The 18,074-nt window shown below is 38.2% G+C and overlaps 1 protein-coding gene across 1 annotated transcript in view; it reads left to right on the top strand.

Moving 5' to 3' along the window:
- Positions 1–18,074, top strand: part of csmd3b (CUB and Sushi multiple domains 3b) — a gene marked incomplete at its 5' end in the record, with an annotated part of 443,617 nt that overhangs the window by 311,610 nt on the left and 113,933 nt on the right. Inside the window, 3 exons of the mRNA XM_084423901.1 lie at positions 1,242–1,429; positions 2,521–2,715; positions 2,956–3,072. Of these exons, the coding sequence (XP_084280027.1) occupies positions 1,242–1,429; positions 2,521–2,715; positions 2,956–3,072 (500 nt within the window). The remainder of the gene's footprint in view (positions 1–1,241; positions 1,430–2,520; positions 2,716–2,955; positions 3,073–18,074) is intronic.

Here is an 18,074-nt window from a genome sequence, read left to right on the forward strand (position 1 = left end):
GTGACCATCGACATGCATTATATGACTGACAGACAAGAACGGTTTGACCTAAAAATATCAAAATTGAAACTACTGCGGAAACAAAGACACCTACATCTTGGATGCCCTTGAGGTAAGCTAAAACATATCAAAAATTAATTTCAAAGTGAACTATCCCTTTAAAGCTGCAGTCTGTAACTTTTGGGGTTAAAAATTATCCTAAATAATATTTTGAGCAAATACATATCCAGCCAGTGTTCAAAACTCTCTGCTTGCCGTAGCTCGATTCAAAACGGTGAGCTTGTAATAATGTTGTTAATTTCCACGGGAAATTCGAGCATGTCTTTGCGTCATTACGTCACATCTGTCCACATAAAGAAGAGTCTCGGCTAGTCGGCTATGAGTGTGAGGATGCTGGAGGTGGAGATTTATAGCCTTTCCTCACAGCACTTGATATAATTAAACTCATAAATTTGATGGCGGATCCAGAAAGGTTCAAACGACAATCACCAACTGGAGATTCACCCGTTGTAAAATGCGAAAGACTTAGATCGGACTTAGTTCGGACTCAAGCGAAAACAAGGATAAATATCGGAAGGGCATTAAATGTAGTCACGCAATGCTGATGCTGTTAACATTAACAATTTGAGAACAAAGTATAATTTTCACGGTTTGACGTGATATGAAAGCGATCGTTAGATTTAACCATTTAGCAATGCTTTTTTTCCCCTTAGTTGGTCAGAACAAAAGTGGATGTTACTTACTTGTTCAGATGACATTTTCCGGTGAAAATTGTTATGTTGGACATTCTTCCAAAAAGTAGAATCTGTGATTGCCGAATGCTGGTATCCACACCGGCGCGCACATTCTCCTCAAAACATTGGATTCATCCACGCTGTGCCGTGCCGAGGCACAACACACGTAAAGTTTATAATTACGCGAATAACTGCAATTGCAGATTTCGAACAGAGAGGGCGACAAAGAGGAAAAACGACGGACTGCAGCTTTAAATAAATAAATAAATAACAACTCGGTGTAATATGCAATTTGTTGTTGTTCATCTGAGGTTGCATTTACCAAAAAATATTTAATGGAGTAAGAAGTGTGACAACTTGCCCCGGCCTCCCCTATCACTCTGATTTCTTTGTACTTGTTTTTACTTTATACTTTCGTCTGCAAAGTTGATCTCAGGACTCGAATATCTGTATGAAGAGCTTTTGATCCCTCTATTCAGAGAACTCCTCTTTGATCATTTCTCCCAGCTTCAGCATAGAGCCCAACTACGACTTCTTGTATATCTACGATGGAACGGACAGCAACAGCCCTCTGATCGGGAGCTTCCAGGACAGCAAGCTTCCCGAACGGATCGAGAGCAGCTCTAACAGCATGTACCTGGCCTTCCGCAGTGATGGATCTGTCAGCTACACCGGCTTTCACCTGGAGTACAAAGGTAGACTCTGACATTTCTCCAGCCTAAACGTCCAAACCCTTAGTTAGAAACACATAATTCCGACTGCACAGTCAAATTAATTGTGACTAGTATTCAGTTGACGGTTTAAAGGGATCATTCACACAAAAAATGTACATTCTGTGATCATTTACTCACCCTTATCTATTTATTTTTCTGAATGATTTTAGTATAATTAAGATACCTTTCTTGTTTTTATTATTAGTTTTTATTTTTATATTTTCCATTTAAGTTTTAGTTAAAGTGTTAGTAATTTTGTTGTTGTTGTTGTTTTCATTTCCAGAAGTTTTTCTTTGTCTATATAGTTTTATACATTTTTTGTTTATTTTTAGTTATTTCAGTACGTTAAACTAAGTAAAAATGAGAAATGTTGCGAGGCTACTAGCTGAAATAAAATGTTTTTTAATATTTTAATATTTTATTTTATTTCAAGCAACAAAAATATTTTTTATGGTTTTAGTTTCAGTTATCTATAATAAGTGTGTGTGTTTGTGTGTGTATATATATATATATATATATATATAGCTTTAAACTTGCTGTTGCACTCTATGCACTCTACATTTTTAATTATGAAAATAAAAAGAGTGTATTTAATTTACCTTGAATAAAACTTGCAGAAAGTACAGTTTTGTGAGAATCATCCTTAACCTTAATCCTGAACTTGATAAAACAATTATCTTTATTTCAAATGTGTTTCAAGCCTTCAAAATATGTTTTAAATCTTAATATGTTTTCCTTTTGTTAACTTTTGTTCTTAAACACACTGATAATATATATATATTTATTTTATTTAAAAAAAAAAAAAAAATATATATATATATATATATATATATATATATATATATAATATATATATATATATATATATATATATATATATATATATATATATTCTTTTTTTTTTTTAAGAATTACACTTTATAGTTACCAGACAAGCTTCAACCCCAATATTTGGTTATGTTGTAAAGTAATTTTTCAACTTTCAACCAATAACCACCCATCCCGCAAGCTAAGATACACCTAAAGTGATTTCAACCCTTGCTTATCCTGCACCTTCTCTCCATCTCTCACAGCTAAGCTGAGGGAGTCATGCTTTGATCCCGGTAATGTGATGAATGGCACTCGGCTGGGCAGTGACTACAAGCTGGGCTCCACCGTGACCTTCTACTGTGAGGCAGGCTACGTCCTCCAGGGCTACTCCACGCTTACCTGCATTATGGGTGATGATGGCAGGCCTGGCTGGAACAGGGGGCTGCCCAGCTGTCAAGGTACAGTCCGCAAGTAAAGATGGATGTTTAAGAGAATCTCTGAGACTAACCGAAGAAAAACAGCTCGGTCCTGCTGCCGTAGACCAAACAAAATGAATCAAATGCGTAAAATGACTTGTACATGCTTCGCTAGCCAAGATTTTTTTTTCTGTCCAGACTGGTGTCTCAAAAATAGCAGTTCATCATGAATGTTTAAGCATAAAATAATGAGTGATCTGTGGTGTGTGTGTGTGTGTACAGCACCATGTGGAAGTCGCTCTACTGGGACAGATGGAACCGTGCTGTCGCCGAATTTCCCGAGGAACTACACGACGGGACAGAGCTGTGTGTACGCTATCTCTGTACCCAGGGAGTTCGGTGAGTAACTTGAAATACAAAACAAGATTGGATGCACTTTCACCACATTTAGCAGAACACAGCAAAGGCATAAAAATACTGGAGTGATGCTTTTTCAATGCGTTTGGTGTTTTTAACATACAAATTCTAGAGGCTTTTTGTGAGGCAATATGTGCTCAAAACTCTCTTTATTACGTCTGAATGTGGTTTTAAACATGCTTAACTATGTTAACATGTTAATTAATTCACACAGTCCTAGTTTAAATTCAAAGGGCGCTATCTTGCACCCAGCGCAATTGACTTTGTACACCGACGCATGTATCATTCCTATTTTGCACCCGACGCACAGCGGACTTTTCCCTCCACAGACGCACGTCAGTAAATTAGGGAATGAACTTGCGCTCCCGGGAGCGGTTCAGCGAAAAGAGGAGGTGTGTTCCGGCGCAAACGTTCCCTGGTGCTATTTTGCAGTTTCAGAAAACAATTCCGCCACTGACCAGGAGAAACCTAGTCTAAAGTCAGTGGCGCGTTATTCAGATGCTATTTTAAGGGCGCATGCTTGGCCATAATGTAGCGTGTGCACAACGCGCATACACTTTGCTTCTCTCATCTACACACAGACGCAGCAGTTGACATTTTTGCAAACCATACATAATTACAGGCATAAATCTAGCTTACACATTTACCCAGATTATTATACTCCTGTTTAACCGAAGCTAATTTGGGTGGGTTTCTCCATCCACATACAATGTCACCTCTCTGTGTTTTACGGCCCTGACGAGAACGTCGGTCTCCTCGGCTGTGAACCGCTCCTGGCGTGCGCCTGGCAAATCCGCCATTATAATAGCAATCCGCCATGGAACAAGCGAGCCTGCTCTTAAAGGGAATATGAGATGACGCTCTGATTGGTTTATTTCACGTTACGCCCAAACCACACCTATGAGTAATGTAGCTACTTCAGACCAACACATTTTAGATTTGCGAGATCCGCCCACAAAGTTACTTGCGTTTCGCGTTTGATACTTGCGTTTCAGATCGTTAAAAAAGGGCCCAAAGTCTCATCATGTCTTGGACATATGACACTATTACATACCATAATATTCACATTCATTTTGAGTGTATAAAATCATGTTACTTTGCAGTGTGCTTAATAGCATTCAATGTGCACTTCAAATCTTGAAAGTATATATATTTAATGATCATGCTTGTAGATAATATAATATTATTGAAATAAAAGGCCACTTAAGTGTACTTAAGCAGTACACTCTCATGACTGTTTATTAACACACTTAAGTGCACTTTTGTAATGTAAAATTGAAAGTTTTACTTTAAAGAAGTACACTTATTTTGATGTGTTGACTGACATACTAAAGCACATGTAAAGTGCTTGATTATAATTTGAACTGTTGTGTGGTCTTCATTATGTAAGTTAATATTTTAATTGTACTAAATTGCATATTCATCATTACACTTGTGTTATTTAGATATTTGACATAAAAGTTTGAATATAAATGGCATTAAAGTTTACCATAAATGCAGTACATTCGGTAGTACACTAGCCATATTTCAAAGACAATAGAATTATGAAATTACATATACTTATATACATATATACATACAGGTGGTCAAAAACCACTCATCTAATTGCATTAAATATAAATGTAAACTATTATACGTTTTCATTTAGTTGCAATAAACATGTGATGTTAATACTTCAGTTTGCACTTGAGTATCTTCTTATTTCCATAAGTATACTACTATTTTAAAAAGTATGCTAAAGTGTACTACTAGACTCATGTGAATTATGTTGAAGTACACAAGTCTCCTGCATTCATTTCTATACTGTACATTCAATTTGGTATTTCCTAGACAGAATGTGTGTAGCTTAGCAACTAGGTTCCTCGTCTTTCATTTACACTTTAAAGCCATCTGTCGAATGTGGACCTGTCTAGAAGCAAGGTGTTGCGCAGTAAGAATATTTCATAGTCTTGAGAGCGTAGCCAGTCTGGTGTCACTGCACCAAGACCTGACCTTCCAAACCAGCAGTGGAAAAAGAGATGAAGAGATGAACTGAAATGAATTTGGTCTCTGTGTCTCTAAATCTCTGTGTACCAGAAGTGTTGGAGAAGCTGTGGCTTTGTTTTTTAAAGTAAAATTTAAAGTAGTCAAGCTACTGTTTTTAAAAAAGCAGTTAGCTACTAACTAAACAGAACCAACTACGTTTAAAGAAGAACTATTGTGCTTTTATTCTCCCGGGAACAAACACATCCCAATATTCCTCATTTAAATAATTAATACGCAGAATAAAGGGGCGGGGCCTGGTTGAGTTAGTTAGTAGTGTGTTAAACTGGCGGTTATGGTAAGGGGCGGGACATTTCCCAAACACTCTTGAAACAGTTGACCAATCACAACACACTGCTACAGCCGACCAATCAGAGCACAGTGTGCTTTTCAGGAGGAGGGGCTTCATAGAGACAGGAACTAAACAGAGCGTTACTGACAGACTGGGAAGAGAGGAGCTGCAACAATGGCCCTGTCCCAAATGGCGCACTTCATGAGGACTTTCGGTCTCGTGGACTTAAATTGCGTGTGCTCGCTGAGTCTACGAGTCCGTAGGCCGTCCCATTCAGCATTTTAACGCTCTGAAGTGTGCTCAGCAGCGCTCCTTTGTACCCTTGAAGCGGTTTTCCGTGAAGCCCGCATAGGCTCCACACACTTTATATAGCCTTTAAATAGAACCGAATGTCAGGGCTTTACTGAGTCATATCTAAACACAGTATGCATATTGAAACCTGTAAATTCATCTGAAACTCATGCACATTTTCATTATGTGTTAAAATTGTAATCTTAGTTCAAATGGAACATTATGCATTATTATGTGCAACTGTATACATCATTTAAATAAGCACGATGTATCTATTGTCTAATGCCCAGGTGGCATGCGTAATATCAAAATATAGAACTGTAAAATTAGGCTGTGTAGTTGACATGGAGATAAGAATGATAAGAATAAAAATGTGATTTCTCCTGTCCAACAACAACCAGACCGTTATTTCCGGCGTGACGATCGAGTCTGTCCCAAAAATACCTCTCAATGCGCCCTCGTGGACTCGCGCCGAGGGCCCTATAGGTCTGCACTACATGACGTCACCACAGTGTGGACTCTGAGGAAGTCCACAAGTCCGGAGTGCGCCATTTGGGACATGGGGGAAAATAATCAACATTCATGAAAACGTATTCTAGTAGAGCCCAAAAACATTTTATTAATGTTTTATTGAACTGCCCAAAACTATTTATTTTTGTAATGTATTGTTTCTTTTTTAACTGTATATTGTAGATCGGTACAGAGTCGGAAGTGACTTATTTGTTAAGTGTGGTGCTGTATCTTTGTGTGTTGAAGCTGCCGTGACAATGCAATTTCCTGTAAAGGATCAATAAAATATCAACAACAAACCAAATCAAGACTTTGTAAAAGGGCATATTAGGTCCTCTTTTAGATACCTAAAGGGATAGTTCATCCAAACCTGTATCACTTACTTTCTTCAGTAGAACACAGAAGAAGATATTTTCAGAAATGTCACAAAAAAGTTGAAACATTATTCAAAATATCTTTAATGTTCCATAGAAGTAAGTAAAACAGGTTTGGAACAACATGAGAGTGAGTAAATGATGACAGAATTAAAATTTGCGGGTGAACTATCCCTTTAATTTATTGAAAAAAGTTCAGATTGTGTCAGTAGCTTGTATATTTACCCAGAATCCTTGACCTGCTGTATTCCAGGGAGGCTTGAAATGTTTGCAGACAGCCTGTGATTGTAATATCCAGACGCCAGTTGGAAAATACTACAGAGATGAAAGTGTGAAATGAGAAAGCACTTCAGACCTCTCGGTCTCTTGTCTTAGGTTTCATTTTTGTGCTAAAAGAAAGCCTCTTTGCTATCCCAGCCCTGTACCAAGAAGGCTCTGGTGTTATTATGAGGTATTTGGTGTTGAAAGAAGAGAAACCATGACAAAAGAAGAAAAAAGAAAAAACCCTCCTCTGTAAATGTATCTGTCAGTTTAACTATTCTGGGGATTTTAGACCTCCCTCACAAGCATCGTTTGGCATTATGCGAGCGGTTTGTGATGTCTCCCCGAGGCCCGTCTCTGGTCATTGAACTGCTCGCACTGTGATGGAGGGTCCTAAACGAGTTAGATGTCATTTGAAATGAAGCCTTAATAAAACGCAAACATGATAGCTTTGCAAATGAAAAGGAGTGAAAATGAATCGTCAGCAACTGAGGTGTTTTAGCCCCTGAAACACATACATCACTCTATTGAACTCGCCATTTTCAACATTGGCATGTGTACACGTAGTACTAAACATACTATGAAATATTGCCTGCTTGTTCAGTTCCCAACATAAATATTGACTTTCAAATTCCTCTACTATACAGTACTCTAAACTATTTCTGTCAAATGAGTGGGATACAGATTGAGTCAAAGCGTTTCTCTCTGACTAGAAGACCAATTGCAATAAAAAAATATATATAATAAAAAAAAAATCAGTACTAGCAGGCAAATGCAAGGGAAACAAAGATATTTGCCATAGTCTCCAAATTGAGGTTTGGGCAGAATTTAAAAAAGCTAGTTCATCATTTACTCGCCCTCATGTCATTCCGAACCTTTCTTTCATTCTTTCTTCTGTGGAACATAAAAGAATATATTCTGAAGAATATGATGAAAGTCAATGAAACGTTGAAATTTCTACTTTTATGTTCCACAGAAGAGAAGAAAGAAAGTCATAAAGGTTTGGAACGCCATAAGGGTGAATAAATGGTGACAGAGTTTTTGTATAATTAATTTTTTGGGGGTAAATAAAAATAAATATTTTATTTGGAATTAAATAGTTTGTAAATCCATTCTAAATTCAATGCTGAGTCAAGTCAAATATATTTGTATAGCGCTTTTCACAATACAGATTGTATCAAAGCAGCTTCACAGTATTAAATTAAAATAATACAACAAGGTTTGTTTCTAGTGGAATTTATTGATTGATAAAATCAAATTAAATATCCCCAGAATATCCCCCCAAAAAATTTGGTTGCTGAGTGGTACGCAACTCTTGATCATAGGAACAAAGGAATTGTTCATTTATGTCAATGGATTTTAACCCCAGGTACTGAGATCTAGACATAAACAGTCACAGCAATTTGTCTTGTTCCCCCGGAGCTGTAGTTCAAGCCATTAGTAATGATTGGAATTGCAAAAGGGCTGAGGTTCTTTTACATCAACGAAAAATTAGTAAACCATGCCTGTCTTTTAAAGTGATATCCACTTATCGTTATCTGCAAAGATACGTCTGTTATGCTCAATTAGCAAAGCCAAATGTCACAGTGTGTAACTGTTTAAAAAACGAATAAAATACAGTCTTGGGCAAAATAACGTGCGAGACTTTACCGAATGTTTTGACTTTAATTAGTCCTGTATGAGTTTGGTTTACATTTGTCATCAGCAGCTCTGTTCAAATCATTCAATATGCGAGTGGAACAAGATAATGGCAAAAAAGTACACAACTAGAGAGTGAAAAAGAGAGCAAATCCAGGAAGGGAGATGTAGAAGTGTGTTTTGTGCTGATGTGGCTGAGCTTCTCATCTGCTGGGAGGGGGGGGGGGGATTTCATTATCATGCACCTGAAGTATCGTCAAACATCCAGGCCAACAGAGGGAACGATTAAAAGCTTAAAGTGCCTTGTAGAACAAAGCCTGGGCTGAGCGCTTGTGTTGGAGTGGAGATACATATCTTACGGTTGTCATAAAAGCTTTTGTTTTGTGGGATTCAGAATCAGCATGGAAGCAGATCATATAAGCCAGAAAAGTTCAGCTGTGTGTAATGATTCTTGAGATATTGTGAAGCCAGTTTTATTGGTGGCCGTGGTTCAGGAATACAAAATCTTGCATTCAATGCATTGAGACTGTGAAGGAATCGTAAAATGGACATTGCCATTGCTTTGAGTAGTTTTTTGGCGCACAAGGCTGGTGGTCAAAACTGTGTTGTTTTTTGGCCAGTGCCGATGTCTGGCCGATATAATGCTGATATGTGAACATTTATATTATTATTATTATTTTTCATTTAGCAGATGCTTTTCTCCAGAGTGATCTACAAAAGAGGAACAATACAACAAAGTCATTCATCCTTGAGAGACAGTCCTGTGACACGCAGTTCCACAGCTGCAGAGAAGTTGAAATAAGTGAAAAAGTAAAAAAAAATGCTTAGTTGTAGGTTGAGGGCTCATTGTTGTGCTGGTTTTTGAAGGTAGAGAGGGATTGAGTTGTTCCGATACCGTCGGGAAGATCTTTCTACCATCGAGGTTCACTGTCTGTGAAGATTCAGGAAGGGAATTTTGTGCATTTTTGTTGGTACCATGATGCTCTCGCACTAACTGCAGATTTCTGGAGGCAATGTACATTCGCAGAAGTAAGTGTAGGTGGAAATGTGGAGAGCGGATGCAGATCCAGTAACTACAATGAATGATAGCAAATAATATTGCAGAATTGCTGGATACTAAAGCATAAGAATACCATAATATGTTTGCAGATATTTAGGAAACATGCTAAGTTCACACTCGTTTCTCTGAAAAACACTTCTACAGCCAATTATTTTACTTATTATGCTACACGTTCCGTGTTGTCTGTCGGTTTTTGTTTTGGTCTGTGTGACTCCGCCCACTGCCAGTTCACCCAATAGTATTTCGACACCCCGGGTTGCCAGTTGGCAGGAAACACAGTGCATCGCCTTGGAAACGAGCAAACAAACTGGGTCGGAGATTGCAGATTCCACACAGCCTAAAAAGCCTCGATGTCCATCTAAAAATCTCTATGAACGAGAGCACATTAAAACGTGGATAAATCAACTCATCGACTAAGTCTCCTCGACTTTTGTTGTCAATTTCACTCGTTCCTGTTGCGCATCCTCAAACTGGCAACCCGCGTGAGCGTCGAGTCTGAGGAGGAGGGGGCGGGGGAAACAACGATCTCTGAGATTTCAAATTTAGACTGCAGTACCTATTTCGACCACTAGCTGTCATTCTTACAGACAGCACCTTTAAATAACGAATTATGCCCTTTTACAAAGTCTTGATTTTGTTTTTGGGCTCTACTAGAATAGGTTTTCATGGTTAAATGTTCAAAAAAACACATTATTTTCCACATATTCTCCATTATTGCTGCTCCTCTCTTTCAAGTCAGTAACGCTCTGTTTAGTTCCTGTCTCTGTGAAGCCCCTCCTTCTGAAAAGCACACTGTGCTCTGATTGGTCGGCTGGACCAGTGTGTTGTGATTGGTCAAGCACTTCAAGAGTGTTTGGGAAATGTCCCACCCCTTACCATAACCACCAGTTTCAACACACTACTAACTAACTCAACCAGGCCCCACCCCTTTATTCTGCATATGAATTATTTAAATGAGGAATATTGTGACGTGTTCGTTCCCGGAAGAAAACTCAAGACTACAATGGAGGCGTTTCTTTTGTAACGTTATAAATGTCTTTACTGTCACTTTTGATCAATTTAATGCTTCCTTTGTGAATAAAAGTATTAATTTCTTTCAAAAATTCCAAACTTTTGAATTGTAGTGAATGTCAAAACATTAAATATGCAATTCATAAATTATAATTTGCTAATATGTTTAAATGTTCCAAAGTCATTTAAGAACAGTCCTGAGAAATTATAGCACCATCCTTTATGGCACCAAATACATTTTTCTTAGGTATTTTTGTCTTTTTTGCTAAATCTAAACACCCGTAAGACTAAATACATCAGCTTAAAGCGAAATTCAGTTAGGTAAAAAGATCCACTGGCAGATGTTTCCTATTTTACACATGAACCGTACAATAGTTTGTTAGATTTATGCTTAAAATAATAATAAGAACACAACAATTTCCCAAAGGTGCAAGAAAAATAAACTTAATTTACAATGTTCCCTGAGAACAAGTCTAAATATAACATGCAGTTTTGCTCAAGTAAAACTGTTTAGATATATTCTACTAGAAAACAAGACATAAATCCTCATTAAGGAAGGATTTTCTTGCAGTCGTGAAAAAACAGTAATTAAAAAAGATGCACATTACATTGCTAACATTCACTGATCCTTATGGTCCCTAATCAAAGTGAGCAAACACTTCAGATCTTGCATTCTTCTGAATGAAAGCACCACACACACACACACACACACGTGCACAGACGTATCCCATCAGCTCTGATCTGTAGGGCAGAGCTCTGGAGCCCCCTGTTAAAAATGCAGCACTCCACTGCCTTTTTTAATGTTTCATTATTCTGTCACAAAGAATGATGCCGGCAATATTTCAGACAATGACAGGTTTGGTCTGAGAGATGCATTATTCAGAGCATGCACCCCCGGCCCATGTCCCCGTCGGCTCCCACCACCCCCGCTGGCCCCCGGCAGTCGATACAAATATGCAGGGGAATCCTCGCTCGCAAACGCTCATGGTCATGGGAAAAAAAATCAAAATCGATGATCTCTGACTGTTAAAATATTCCATGTTGAAGCCAAAACCGTCAGTTACGGCTTCATTTCTGCTTTCTGTTTTGGAAACAATTTTCTGCACGCCATACAAGTGGGCATAATGTGTTTTTAACTGTTGATCAGAGCGCCGCACGAGTGAGCGTGCTTTTCACAGCTTAAGATAGTAAACATTTATGTTGCCAAACAGCGCTAAGCCTTGAGAGCCGGCGCTGCGGAGCGGCATGTTGGAGATGTAATCAGTGAGATGTTAGTTTTACTTCAGAGCATTCGTTATCTGTGAGCTTGTCTTGCAGATTTCAGTTTAATCAGTCGAGAACCTTGAGTTTAAATATATGCTGTGATCATGCGGGAAGCTCGGTCTGGGCACTTCGTAGGTGTTGCATTAGCAACCTTGTCACCTTTCCCGTTGAATTTCAATAGAACATTATTAATATGCTTTTGAATCATCTGCCCTGATATTTCATTCAAAAACTGATATTAGCTTCAAAATAAAGATTTGCAACACACTCTTAAAAATAAAGGTTCCAAAAAGGGGTTTTCTCAGCGATTACAGAAGCAGCACCTTTGTGTGGATATTTCTTAAAATAACTATTTTATATTAGTGTGAACATTTTTATAATCTGAAGAATTCTTCTCCACAATAAAGAACCTTTTGTGCAATGAAAGGTTTGGGGATGTTAAAGGTTCTTCATGGAACCATCATTGCCAATGAAGTAAGTGTGTGTGTGTGTGTGTGTGTGTGTGTGTGTGTGCGCGCGGGTGCGGTTGCGCGCGTATGTTTGCGTAGGTGTGTGCATGCTAGCGTGTGTGTGTGTGCGCGTATATGTGCGTGTGTGTATGTGTGCGCGTATGTGTGCGTGTTTGTGCGTGCTAGCATGTGTGTGCTTGAGTATGTGTGCATATGTGTGTGTGTGTGTGTGTGTGTACTCGTGTGCTTGCATATGTGTGTGTGTGTGTGTGTGTGTGTGTGTGTGTGTGCGTGCTAGCATGTGTGTGCTTGAGTATGTGTGCATATGTGTGTGTGTGCGCGCGTGTATTTTTGCATAGGTGTGTGCGTGCTAGTGTGTGTGTGCTTGCGTACTGTATATGTGTGTGTGTTACACTAAGAACATTAGTGTAACATTTTGTAAGAGTAACATTAGTGTAATGTAACATTAGTGTGTGTGTGTAGGTGTGTGCATGTTAGCGTGTGTGTGCTTGCGTTTGTGTGTATGTGTGTGTGTGTGTGTGTGTGTGTGTGCTCGCGCACGCGTGTGTCTGTGTGTGTGCGCGCGTATGTGTGTATATGTGTGTGTGTGTGTGTGTGTGTGTGTGTGTGTGTGTAGACTTTATTAGAGACATAGTGGTCATTGTAATTAATACATTAATAAAACAAATGAGTTTTTTAACTGATATACTGTGGATACTTGTGGAATTTGAAGCAAAGCGTGTATCACTACACTACATCTTCCAATATACATGAAGACATGTACAGTATGAATGTAGCATTAGAGACCATATCAGTATTTCAGTATTTTGATTTATCAAATTTATTAACTTGCTTTAGGGCGCCTTCATATGTAGATGAAAAACAAGAAAGACTTTCAACAACGTAGCAATTCAAAATGCGTATAGAGACATTAAATAAACTCCCTTTTTGAATGCCGAGGGCGACCATTAGAGCAGTTACACTTTCTATATTTTCTGTCACTAAATAGCTTTTCCCCTGGCTGACTCTGACCTCCATACAAACAAACACACACTCAGACAGTCACAGTTGCATGTCTTTGACTGAGACGCTCTCTTGGAAAGGGATCGCTCTTCTCTCTCTACAAAGCTATTCTAAAGCCTGGGAGGATTGGGAATTGCAAGCCCCAGAGCCAAAACATCAGAACAGAGCAGAAGTCAAGGCAATGTTCATTTACCAGCGAGAAAGAGTAAGCAGAGGAACACCAGGACTCTGTTTTTATTATTATTATTATATTTTTGTTGCGTTTCATGACTCAGTCAGACCAAAGGTGCTAAAGTTCTCTCCTCTGGTAAATCTCAGTCAAGCAGTAAGTGTCATTTCTTGACTTTGCCGTTGGCTAAGGGAACTTAAGCACAGTTTTTTCCAAAAGTAATCCTCAAATTAAAATCTCAGCGGAAGGGTTTCTGTGGTGTTTAACTTTTAGTTTCAATGCTTCCTTTTATAGTAAGCTACTGAAGATCTGACAGCTGTGAGATTAGCTTGGACAAATATTTCAACAAGTGTAACAAAAATAGATCAAAGCATTACGTCTTCTTGTGAATATAAATGTATTTGCAAAAAAAAAAAAAAAATAATAATAATTTAAAAGAAAATTATGCATTAAATTGTTACATTTATATATATTAAATGTAAATGTATATACAAAATATTTTCATTTCAAATAAATTAAGTTGTTTTGAGCTTCCTGTTCATCAAAGAATCCAGAAAAATATGATCATAGTTTTCAGAAAATTATTATGCAACACTAAATATTGATAATAATAATCAGAAATGTTTCTTGAGCAGCAAATCAGCATATTAAAATGATTGAGTGATGATGCTGAAAATTCAGTTTTGATCACAGGAATAGATTACAGAAGTAAAAAACTTACTTAATCATAAATATACACAGCCTTGGCTGATATGAGCATCTATATAGAGTACATTTGACCTGAAAAGCTGAAAGAGTTGTCATTAAGGTTAATGTCAGCTGATTGTCAGGGTCAGTGCAACCATAAACTTGCACAATTCTCATGGCTATTGTCCAGGTAATTAGCAAAGAAGCAGATGTGAATCTGCCAGAAAACAGTGAAGGTTAAATGTCCACGATATACGTGAAGGAAATAGGCATATATCAAACTGACCTTGCATGTTGGCAAGGTCCATCATAATTATCGAAGTGCTTACACCGTCAGAATAGCGCTCTGATGCACCATAAGCCTGTCTTCAGTGTTAATTGTTAATTAATTACGTATGCGGTTCACAAGTTTACATGCTCTGAATTACATAGTCTTGCTGTTTATACACAGATATTTGATTTTACTTCACTAAAAGTGCAGTTTCATAGCCATGATGGTACAAATGAAATGCATCGTTATTGACTTCAGTCTAACCTATTTGACTATAGATGCTGTAGAATCTGAGGATGACAAAGAGCCGGGAGAGATCAGAGGAGAGAGGTTTACACACACCGATACTGGCCTACGACAGTTACATTAGCAACACACACAGTCAAGTCAAGTCATCTTCATTTATATAGAGCTTTTAACTATGTAGATTGTTCCAAAGCAGCTTTACATTGATAATAGGAAATTAAAGTAAAGTGTTTTGGCTTTACAGCAGCTCTAGAATAAAGTTATTGTCCAGCTAAAGTTAGTTTGATTGATTCACTTCCGTCGCAACGATCATTAGTTATTAACTGCAGCTAACACGACACCATTTAACAGAAAACTCTGAAGTTCTTTCTGCGCAAACTTCAAAAACGCGAACCAGTGAGATCGCAGATGGCGTGCACATGCACATTACGAGTTCAGTCTATAGGTGTGCACGTTTGAATATATGTGCGCAGGCGTGTAGTCCTTCCCTACAAATCAACCCTCAACATACTACTTGTCTGGCCTTAAAATTAATCATACAGAATTTTATCGCTTCCACGTAGCAACGCGAACCGGAATTATCCCGACAACGCTTTATCTGTAGAGAGGTAAAGGAGGCCTTCACAGGGTCGTCGCGTCCTTCATCAGATCCGGATACGGCCTGGATCCGGCGGACTGCGGTAAACCTCGGGATAAACAGAGAGACTAAAATTAGCGTAGACGCCATTCTTCTTATGATGTAACGAGTACATCAGGATTTATGGGAAGTGTTCCCGGTTCCGGCTGACCTGATCTATGCAGCCTAACATTGAATTATAAAATAATATCTATAATGTGTTGTGTGTATGCTAGGTCAAAGAGATGTGTTTTTAGTCTAGCTTTGAACTGACAGAGTGTGTCTGCTTCCCGGACAATGGTAGGAAGACTGTTCCAGAGTTTTGGTGCTAAGTAGGAAAAGGATCTACCGCCAGCAGTCGATTTTGATCAACTGTACTTTGATCACAGCTGTACTTTAGCCATGAGTGGATGGTTTTGTCTGAAGTAGATTTGGACTACACCTATTAGAGGGCCAATGCAAGGTGCTGAAGCCCAGAGGAAGAGCATGAGGGATTGGCTACCACTTTCCTAGAGGTTTAACCCTCACGACATTCGACATTGATATTGATAATAAACTTTCTTTTTTTTCCTCCTTTGAAAGCCACAGGATATAATAAAAAAAGACGTTAATGTGTGTGTTTTTTTTGGAATTTTGAGTTTTGGATTTTGGATTTGGATTGGATTATTTATCACACTGCAAAATGCAGCACTGTTTAAAAAAAAAAAAAAAAAACTTTTTATTATAATTTTTTTATTATTATTTATTTATTTTTTACATTTTTAAATTTTACAGGTTCCTATTTATATTTTAGTTCCTAAAAATATGGACCCATAAGATTCAAGTTGTGTCCCAAATGACAAGACTATACACTTATACACTATGTACCTATGCACTCATCCGTGTAGTGTGTGAATTTTATAAGGTTACATGAGTATGGTTGAGTGCATGACGTCTCCAACATTCCACACTTTGATTTTTCGGTTAATTATGTGCATTATCCGGGTATTTTAGTGCACTTTTTCTATTCGGAGTTTTCGGTGTGTGAACACACTACGCTACTCACACTATTTATACGACAAAACGTCATAGAATAGTGCCGAAGTTGTATTTCATGGTTGCATTTGTGCGTGGAAAATAGTCTAAACATATGCAAGTTTAAACACTTTATTTTCCTGACAAACATTTCAGAGATCAGACTGCTGTTGCTGTTTTTAACCATAGTAAATATAAAAAGGCTACAATTGTCTCTCTGAGGGTTAACCACTACACCACACAACATTAGCTTGCTTCAATAATGCAATTACTCAATTTAATGCAATGAGAAAAATCTAAATATTTGTACCTTCTGCAATGTCTATGTTTAGACACAAACAGGCTTTTGGAGCTTCTCCCTGTGTTTTGTGCAGCATGTGTTGATTCCTCTATCCCCACCATGTGGTGAGTGTGAACGCTGCTATCTGTCCTCCACACACACACACTGCAGAACATCCTTCACTGATAACACATGCACAGGTGGTCATGCTTTTTTCACTGTATTTTTATCCCTGTCTGAATATGTTGTTTTTTTGTGGATATAGCACCTGGGGCCAACTTGATTTTTATATGCGCAGGGTTCATACATGTTATCTATCAATTATTCATTTGGTGGGGAAAATGGCTTGTGGGTCATGTTTACTGTATGGATTATATTTCAAGTGAAAAAGAACAAACCCTGAACCTTTGTGGCGTATACAGATGTGAAGCGGACAGCTGAAAGAATGTAGTTTTAGGTTTGAAGGTTTCTGCTGATTTGTCAGTCTACAGTGAAGGTTGTGCATGTGAGCGAGTCTCATCCCGCTAGCTTTTCACCGGCTCATCCGATGAGCCCTGAGGAATCTCCCACCTCAAAGAGATCCTGGCAGATTGTGCGCGAGCATCTCTGTCCCTATGGGACGGGCATTGATGTGCGAGGCGGATGTCCAGCCCATGCCTGCAGATCCAGACAGGTGTGCTAGGAATCCGAGCAGAGACCTCTGCCACCTCGCCCCGAACAAGAAGACGACCCCGGGGTGTAAATCTGTGCGTGAGTGACCTCTGTCCTCTGAGTCATATAAAGAGAGAGTCTAATAAGAGAACAAAGACACGGAGAGGCTTGGACAGCATACTGAACACACCCGGTGTGTGTGTGTGTGTGTACAACTATCTTTGTGAGGACCAGTTTGAGTTTTAGACCATTGGAGTGAGGACAAAGAGAGTAAAGTGAGGACATTTTGGCCGGCCCTCACTTTCTGACAGTGTTGGGTAAGTTACTTAAAAAAAGTAATTAGTTATAGTTACTAGTTACTTCTCACAAAAAGTAACTGCGTTAGTAACTGAATTACATCATTACAAAAGTACTAGGGAACTATTGCGTTACTTAAAAAAAAAAAAAAAAAAAAAGTTTAAATATAAGAAATTTCTTGGATACCCCCAATATGAAATGTTACATGAATGAAATGGACACTAAATAGAACATCTTATTATTATTAAACATTGTACACTAATCTACACTATTTTAATGTTGCTGTGGGACAATGTGAGAGACACCTATTACCTTAAATATTAAAATATTATCATTACTATAGTGGAACAACAAAATAATAGATGGTTTAGAACTTTTAATATTTATTGCACAGACCACAACTGGCCAACAAATAAGTCTAAAAATAAATCATGCTTCTTAAAGGAGAACTCCGGTCAATTTTAACATTGAGCTCATTTTTTTGTACATTTGGAGTGCTGTCAATACAGAGAACAACGACAAAAATCGGTGTTGCCTACACCGAGTTATTCTATTTTTA

The sequence above is a fragment of the Rutilus rutilus genome (genome assembly GCF_951802725.1).
Source record: "Rutilus rutilus genome assembly, chromosome: 11".
NCBI lineage: Eukaryota > Metazoa > Chordata > Actinopteri > Cypriniformes > Leuciscidae > Rutilus > Rutilus rutilus.